The sequence below is a fragment of the Acanthisitta chloris genome, unplaced genomic scaffold, assembly GCF_000695815.1.
Source record: "Acanthisitta chloris isolate BGI_N310 unplaced genomic scaffold, ASM69581v1 scaffold15336, whole genome shotgun sequence".
In the NCBI taxonomy this organism is placed as follows: Eukaryota; Metazoa; Chordata; class Aves; order Passeriformes; family Acanthisittidae; genus Acanthisitta; species Acanthisitta chloris.
Genome location: NW_008679850.1, coordinates 1 through 9,316, shown reverse-complemented (window position 1 = coordinate 9,316; position 9,316 = coordinate 1). Strand labels below are relative to the sequence as shown.

General features: G+C 47.5%; 1 protein-coding gene across 1 annotated transcript; it reads right to left on the bottom strand.

The window, feature by feature from the left end:
- Positions 1-1,664: 1,664 nt before the first annotated feature.
- POLDIP2 (polymerase (DNA-directed), delta interacting protein 2) lies at positions 1,665-8,948 on the bottom strand (the record flags this gene model as incomplete). Its single annotated transcript, XM_009077490.1, has 10 exons — positions 1,665-2,138; positions 3,675-3,754; positions 4,152-4,277; positions 4,465-4,491; positions 5,474-5,610; positions 5,849-5,956; positions 6,558-6,633; positions 7,116-7,212; positions 8,092-8,189; positions 8,859-8,948. Coding segments are annotated over 10 exons (954 nt in total), but the record flags the coding sequence as incomplete, so codon positions are not given.
- Between the last annotated feature and the right edge of the window lie 368 nt (positions 8,949-9,316).

Below are 9,316 nucleotides of genomic sequence, written 5' to 3'. Positions count from 1 at the left end.
TACCGTATGGGCACACCACATCTGCCAGAGCTGCTCTGCCCGGCGCTGGCACAGCCCCTGCCCCAGGACCACTCCATCCCTCCCGTAGGGATACAGCTCTCCGCTCACTATGGGAAGCATAAGGGCCACAGCACCCCAGGAACACGCGGGTGAGCAGCAGGGTTAAACATTGACAGTGGTGTTGCAATTGCCAGGAAAGTTGAAGTTACCCAAGGGAGAGGTAGGGCAGCTGCTACTCCCGATTGAGCAACTGCATGGAGGGGAAAAAGCAGGTTCCTCTGGGTCCCTGCGGCCTCTGAACTTGAGGCATCTTTCCCCCCCTTTTCCTCCTGCGAGGAAATCAGCATGACAGCAGCATTGCCAGCTATGGGATGCTCTTCATGGATCCCTTTCTACCTCTAAAGGCAAACTGGCTGTTTAAACCTTTCAAACTCTAAATGTTAGCATATACTACCTGAGAGGAAGGAAGACACAAAATTAGAAACCAGTGACGGATAAATACTGTAGTAATTAAGTCTCTCTATAGGTGTCCACTGGCTGCAGGACAGCATGAGAGTCTCTCCCACTGTCATTTCTAGAGGCTGTTTGTCCATCAGCCAAGACAGCCCACAGCACTTCCACAGCTCTGCCTTGCAGAGCCAAATGCAAAGAGGCTGCTTAGAGGGGACTCGGGAAGAGAGAATAACTAGGATACTTCTAAATCACAAAAAAACATCCCATGAGTTAGTTATACCTTGTCATTTAAGCAAGACCAGGGAAAGGAGTAAAATTGGAAACTTTCTGCTTAGGGTTGTCACAAAGCCAACTACTTCTGCCCCCATGAGTTGTCCAGAAGTCTTGAAACCCAGAGCCAGCCAGAAGGGTCCCACCACAAAGGCTGATGTCCCTCCAGATGCCTGCAATCCTCAGAGCTGCCAAGAGCTGCTCTGGCCTGTAAGAAGAGCTAATGTCTGACCTGCATTGTATATCAGGCCCTTTGCACGTAAAAGCAAAAATGTCCACGTATCCATACATCATGAGCTTACAGGAATTTCACTGACCTGCACAGTTCTGCAGGTCCCTTCACACACACTACCAAAAAAATCACAACCTGCTGAGTCAAGCAAGGAGCAGAAAGCCAAGCACTACCTCACTGTGGCTGACAGCACTGCAGGTGAAAACAAGCTCTTCCTGTCAAAGCAGAAACTACCAAGGAAATACGGATACAGCTGCAGCGTTAGCAGGGCAGAACCCTCCGGCAGCTGAGATGTAAATCCCTGCAGCAAGGCAAGCCCTGGCAGGGGGAGGGCTCCCTTCAGCTCTCTTGTTTTAGCACAACACACAGCCTAGTGGTCTGCACACACAGGACGCCGTGACAGCCTGCTTAGCACCACCTGCCACCCACCTTGTCCCCTCTGCACCCTCTTCTCCGAGAAAACAGGTTTCACATCACAGCACACAGCCCAGACAAGGAGTGGAGCTCACAGGCTGCTCCAACCCTGGCTAAATCCCAGAAAAAAAATCTGCATTGCACGAAGGCTCAGCTCACCTTCCTGCTCCCTAGAACAGCTTCACTGCTGCCTTCTGAAGTGTCAAGAACTCTGGGCTGACTCCATGCAGGGGGAACAACAAGCTGGGACAGGCTGGATGCAAAGCCATGGCCTTGGTTTATGAAGGAAGACTGGTTGCAACTGGAAGGGCCAGTTTATTAGAGAAACCTCACATTGCAGAGAAGTCACAACACATTGGAAAGGGTCCAGGCCTGCTGAGGGGGCCAGTCTTCTGCAGCAGCACAGATCTACGTCCCCCAGCTCCAACCCCAGCAGGTGCCACAAAGGGAAGGGTGAACTGTAACACAGCTTATGTTTACAAGCAGCCTGAGAGAGCCAGGATTACAGTTCCAGAAAGCCTCCCCGTCAGACAACAGTTAAAACAAAAATGGTTTAAAATGTTTAAAAGCTCCATGTTCTTGGCTGCAGCATAGTGGGGAGGCAAAGGTCTACAACACACACAGGCCTCCGTGGGTCTCGGCACTCGGTCTGATCTACCAGTGAAGGCCAGAGGGAGGGGTCTTCTCATCTTTGTTGCTTTCCAGGGAAAAGGGTGGGATTCGGACATCAAAGTGGGAGCCATCAGGCCTCTCAAATCGAAAAGTACCCCTGCAAAATAATGGCAGACATCACGCTGAGGCCAGGGACAAGCACAGCTAGGAAGCATCAGCAAGAAGGTAAAACATGAGCTCTTCCATATCCTGTGCAGGGGTTCTGAGGGTCTGCAAGGCTGGTCCAGCAGCAAGAACCAGTTCAGCAGCAGGAGCATCTGCTGTCAAGATGACTCATTTATTGAGGACTCCTGAGCTATTTTACATCACATCTCTAATATATGTTTCCTGCATGAAGCTGTGATGATTGGAGCTCACAGGAGGCAAATGCACTCCAAGCACCTGTGGTGGTGTTTACCCAACTCCCACAGGAGACAGAGCCCTCTGAGCTATTTTTACAAGCTGATTACACGTAAATTCAGATTTGTGTTTCTTGGCAGAAGCTCCACTGGCTAAGGAGTCTGTGATAATAAGAAATTCCATCACACATGCAATTTGGAATAGCTTTTGCTTTTCATTTCAGAACTGAATCTGCCTGTCCTTGTGCAACAATCTGTTTACTGCTCTTAACTACAGGCAACTGCACTGCAGGGCATGGGCAGGAGGACCATGGAGATAAATTAGCAGGCTCTCAGGACAGAAAGGATACAGTTGAACACCAGAAAACAAGCTGAGCAGCTTCTGAGCTGTAGAACCTTTGCCTCTTTCTCTTCAGGATGTGTGCAGAGGGAAAAAAACTACTAAACTATCTGGTTTTATTCCCCAGGGCATGCACTGAGGCAATTCAAAATACCTGACATGGCAAACCAGGGTATATCTTATATGCAAAAAGTTGCTCTGCTGCTTTTTCCCAACTCAAAGGCAGCTTAACTCTGAGGCAGATTTACTTAAAAAATGCAAGCCAGAAAGACCTGTCATACAGAGGCAAGAGGTGGCTGTGCATTCCTTGTCAACACAGAGGTGACACTAGATGTGCTAACCCAGGCAAAATGCAAAACAAAGGGAAACTGCTTCAACCCTGCAGCACAGGAAAAGAATAACTCAGCTGAGCACTTACCTACCTTTGCTTAGAGGAGATTTAAATACCAGTTAGATTGAAGGCCTTATCTGGTCTAAACTGGGAAAAACCCTGCATGCCAATTCCTCGTGGACACACAACTGTATAGCTTCACTCAGGGATAGAGATAAAGCTCAGTCCTCCCTCAAGAGAGGGGATACCAGTGCACACATCCCTGGTGCTGAGGGAAACACCAGCACAAGGCCTCTCTTGCACCAGTGACCAGAATGGACACAAACTGAGTACGTACAGCAGATGACAAAGAATTGCTTCATGTCTTCAAATCCAGTCTAGCACAGACCACAGGAGGATAAATTAGCCTAGAACCACTCTTGGTGCAGGGAACCAATAGATCACCTTATCACTAACTGGGCTACAGCTATAGAAAACCTCATCAAATTTTAACTACCAAATATGTCCCATCCAGTCCACTTCCACCCAGCTTTCAGTCATAACTCCAGGCTGCAAACTGCACCCCAGCTCACTGCTGTGGGGTCCCACATCTGAAACACCGCTGCAATACAAAGGGCTTCTTACCACATGTGACCACTGGATGCCTGCAGGGAGACGTGACTGCTGTACTGAAATGCTGGCTGTTCTTTGGACAAAACTGGCTCCTGGAAAGACAAGAGACCACTGGGCATCAACAACAGATCTTAACGTTTCTCCACAGACAGATATCAAGATGAAATTTATACAGTGAGAAGAGAGAGATCCATACCCCAACATCACTACACAATGAACAACTCGCCCAGTGGGTAGCACCAGAACCATGTTATTATCCCAGCTTTCCCATCACCACTCATTTAGGATCATTTTCCAACACTCAGCATGAAGTTTTGGCTCATGCAGACTAACAACAGATAAAAAGCTCACATGTCTTCATGTGACTTTTCATTGCCAGTTTCCCATTCCTTCTATATCCACTAAGCAATTTACTGGCAAATCAACCCAAACAAGCAAGAGAACTCCAGCAAAGGGTTGTGCTTCCCAAAAAAGCTGCATGAAACCTACCCTTCCTACAACACCACGGCCCCGGACCGTTTCCAAGGTGCCAGACAAGCTAAATATCCTCCAGTGCCGTTCTCGGAGCTGTACCACTTCACTGTCCAGGTTCTCCAAGCGGATACAGTAGCGCCACTGGACAGAAGAAAGACTGTTATCAAGAACTGGAATCAGCTGCAACAAGTTGATAACCCACAGCCGATACTGGGAAACAGTTGCCAGGCAAAGGCTACTCTCCCTCAGGGCTTATCACACACAGCAGTGATGCCACGGCATATAAACTCCTTCCCTTTAGCTGCTCCATGAAAAAAAAGGCACTTACCCAGTAGACATGGGAATTCTGGGCTTCCTGTCAAGAGAAACAAAAGACTTTAGCAGCTGCCCTTCGACACTCGGCGCCAAAACCTCTTCAGCTGTCAGCACAGCACCGGCACAGGGGCTCTCACTCCATGCCAGCTTGACGCAGACAACTCACATGAGCACAGACAGCTGCTCTCCGAGGCCGTCCATCGGCATAGCCTGGCACTGGCTCTGCTCTACACATGTAATCATGAGGTGGGAGATTTGCAAGGATCTCGTGACAACCCAGGGTTGATCTCCATGTTAATTACGCACTTTCTACAGAGCTAGAAACACCCGTTTCCTTGCCTTCAGGCACCTGTTTTTCTGACAAGGTTAGGACAAACGTCAGTTGGGCTCCACAGAAGTTGTAAACCCCCCCCTGCCACAGGCAGCTGTGCTTGGAAATCAAACTGCTGTGGGAATTCCCAGCCCTCCCGCTCAGGAATCTATTGGAGCCTCATTATTTTGGATGGTCCATATGAAGTACTATGCTATAAAGAGCACACGGTTATCAGCTAAATCCAAAAGGCTTTAGCCAAACCCTCTAACCCACACTGGAACCAGGAAACCAGGGCAGGCACCCAGAGCCCATCACTGGGCAGGATAACAGACGTGTCTGTTGTTACAGGGCAGATGGCCCTGGTGCCACCTCACACATCCCCATCTGTGACTCAGGCACTACAGGACCAGCTCACAAACCTTCCTAAATATCCTGCCAGCACTGTTCTGCCCAACACTACAGGATAATTCCCATCCTACAGATAACAAGCAAACACCAAGATGCAGGAGCTGTTCTCCAAAAACGTATGACAAAACAGTTTCATGTTTATACCTTTGCTGCACAACATGAGAATGAAATCGAAACTGTGATTAAAATGTCATTTGTTCAGCAAACAGAAGGTACCTTCGGTCAGTAAACTGGACTTAGAAATAACATGCCAGTTAAGCAGATGGCAGGACTAGCACAGCAACATGCAGCACAGACCTACCCTCATGCCCATGTAGAAGGGGATGACTGTGACGCGGATGTTCTCCGTGGTCTCTCGGTGCACATCAGAGAGCTCCAGCCAGGGGTGGTTCTTCTCCTGCCATGCACACAGTGTATCCCTTGCTACAAAAGGTGGGACTGTGGGGAGGGAAAGGTGAGAGTTCATGAGGAGAGGCAACACCGTACCTGGAGTGCTCTCACCCCAAAGCAACTCCTTTCACATAGGTAAAAATAATTATTTAAAGGCAGCTTTACTGTAACAAACCCAAACCAGACATGATTTTTACACCACATCCAAGATGATGAGTTCTGGGTACTTGTTATAGAGTACCTCAAGTGTCTGGCTCTGAAAAGCTCCCTATGAAAGAGAAATTACCTTTAGTTTGGTCATACATGAGGAACCTCTCAAAGAGCTCATGTTGGATGGGCACTTGATCAGTGGAGCTGTAGGGAAGGATATCTTCATGGCTTACATAGTCTAAACCTAAAAAAGAAAGCCCAAAAGCCATTGAACTTCCCCAGAAAAGTGCAGCTCGGAAGTCTCCTGGCAAAGAAAAATGGATCACACTAGTGAGAAGTGAAGAAAAGGACCTTGGCAGCAGAAACCAAAGCTAATACCATGACGGCAAGGAAGAATGGAGGAAATGGGCCAGCAATAACCCTTGGCAGCAGTCTCCTGTGAGATTTCTCCATCGAATGATTCCTCTGATAAACACACACTGCCTGCAAAGTGCCTCCACCCCCTCAAAAGCCCATTGGGCAGGAAAGGACAGGAAGAGAACCAGCTGTCCAAAGTAGAATGGCCTATATCCAACAGGGTATAGGAATAGATCCTGATCAGGGACTCAAATCAGGCATGTCTGTGTTTGACCACAGAGTGTCCAACTTCCAGCTATCCAAAGAGCTTCCTGTACTTTAGTCAATCTGTTGTTTCCAGCACAGCCCCAAACTACAGACAGATCCACTACAGAAATGTCTTGTAGGAACTGCTGCCTCACTGGCAGGAGTTGACCACTGATGACTCTTCTGACCTCACTTCATGACAATTCACATCTCCACAGAGACTGAGGGAGGATTTTGCTCACCTGGGATGGCATAGAGGGCTCTGCTGTCATCATGGTTTGCCAGGAACGTCACTGCTTCTGTCTGTGATCTCTGAGACTGAGAAAAAGGGAAATGTATTAGAAAAGGAAGTCTTTCTGTGTGGATTGTTATGGGGCAGTTTCCAGCCACACTTCAGTTTACTATTGTGGTTTCTAAAGTGTGTAACATTTACTGCATTTAACCAATTCATCTCAGAACATCTCTCCTTTTAATTCCTTTAGACTAACTTTCCACTCAAACAAGTGAGGAACCTCTTCAGTGCTGCAACCCACATTCACAATGACCTGCATGCAACAGAGTAGGAACAGCAACAGGATGAGGAAAGGAGGCTGAAAAGGAAAAACATGATCCAGAAAACAGACATAAAACATTCCAGATTTATCTTTTTCAGGGAAAATATGTCCTGAAGAACAAATTTGTCCTAAAATACTAATCAATCCAGTTAGCCACCAAAGCCATTTTCTTTCAGTCTGTCCATCTGAACCACTCCCATAGGAGAAGATATTTGAGTCTCAACACCAAGATTATTTATTACTTACTATATGTGGGCAGTCCCGAGCATCTATTAACACCTGGTAGTAAGTGTGTGTTTTGCCTTTCACCTCTTTGGAACCATGGCCTGCCACGTTCTCACTCCTGAAGAGAAAAGCAGAGCTCTGAGCTCAAGCACAGGATGGCAGTAAATTACTGTTACCAGGACCAATCACATTCATACACAATGTTTTTTAAAAACACATTTCACAGGATGTAATCATTCAATTCCACCCAAACCAAACCCCTGTCAGCCACCCACACAAACACAGATGGGCAGAGATGACCGTCAGTGGTATTCGTCACAGGCACAACAGCTCTGTTGTCAGACAGCTCAGTGGTTCTTCCTGCTCAATCCAGTCTCTTCTCTGGAGAGGGTATTCCTACTGCCCTCTGAGTCTCTCTGCTTATTCCTCATTCCTTCCCAGAACACCTCATCACAGCCAGGGGAGGAATGGATGGAAAAGAGGAGAGAATTGAGCAGAGACTCAGTCCATGAGAAGGACAAACTTGGCTTAGTAAGTTGAAACTGGGGAGGAAGATGTCAAATCCAATTCACTGGCAGTTTACAGAAGGAGCAGAAATTTGTAACACAGGGGCCTAGGCCTAACACAAAAAGGGGCTTTGAGTTAAAGGGGGTTTATTATTAAAAAAAACTTTATTATTACAAAAGTCTTATAAGGATATTTTATTATCAAGAAACATAAGGAAGTTTTAAACCATAAAAGAATGTCAGGAGCATGATGTTTTAATTTTATTTCCTTCACACAGACACTTTCATCCTTCATACTTTCCCCCTTCACACTTTCACCCTGTCTCTAATTAACACAAAATTAATACTCCTACAATGCCTCTTCTTTAAGCACCTCTCCTACCTTACAATCATGCAAACATCCTCCTTAAAAACACTTGTTTGCCACAAGCAGGAAACTTGCTACAAAATGTAATTGTAACAGTACAACATAAACCAGAACAAATCCTTACTTTTCTGTGACAGGAGAAGCCACATCCCGATCATACAGCCTGGCTTGCCAGGGAAACAGGACTATTCCTCGATAACCAAACACACTGTGAAGGAAGAGCTGAAAGGAACAAATAATTGCAGTTGAATTCACAGCAAGTTTTAATCAGCACAGACACAACAGAAAACATGAAGCCAAGAGCCCTTTTCTGATAGTATTTGAAACTCTGGTAACTAAGTAGAACTAGAAATATTTACAAGGGGTATGAATGTGTGGGATGGGAATTCAGGGAGAATCACCACTGTGAGAACCCAGAGCAGAAACAAAGAGGGAACACATTCTGGGATGAGACAAGAAACCCATGTCATCTCTATCCCGTAACAGGGAAGGACCAAACCAGTAACAAACTAATAGAGCAGCAAAAAGAAGACCAGCATGGGAGAAGCAGCTCAGAAACAGATCTGAGTCATAAGCATAGAAATGACAAGTTTAGTTGTTATTTCTCAAATTCAGTGATTGTCTCTTTCCATCCTCAAGGGAGAAACCCCCTCAATAAGAGCAGTGGAGTAAATACTGCTGTGGAACAGTTGTGTCGTGCTGCAGATTCTTATCAACTTGCCATTGTCAGATGACTGACAAACTGCAGACACAGCAGAGACAAGAAGCACTGAACTGTGAAACTTCTGGCCTTCTGCTACGATCCAGCAGCCTCCTTACAGGAATCTCTGGGCTGCCCAATCCCTGTGGCACGAGCCTGCAGGCTCAGCCCTGCTCCCCAGAACCCCTTACCTGACCCGTCTCGTATTTGCCATGCTGCTTCGGTGCCTCAAACACCCCCACAGTCTCCAGCACTTTGCCCTCCGGGCGGTTCCTTGGAGAAAAGAGGCAGCTTAGAGGGTTTGCAGGGGTTGAAACAGCCCCCAGGCCAGGGAGAACACAGCACCTGTGCCCAGAGCGCTGGGCAGGCACTGCCCCCCACCTTGTGCCTCCTTCAGGTACCACACAACCCCCCGAGAGCCCCACTAAACAGCAGACCAGCCCTACCATCTTCCTTGCCCCCCATCCTCTACCAGTCTCCCCCTTTCCAACTGCCACGGTCCACCTCCACCCAGCTGTCCCTTTACCCCAATCCCCCCTCTCCCATACCACCACCCTGACAGCCCCTCAACTTCTTCCCAGCCTTCCCTCAATGACCCAACACCCCCACCCTACACCCCAAACACCTCCTGTGAGCCCCTATCCCCTCC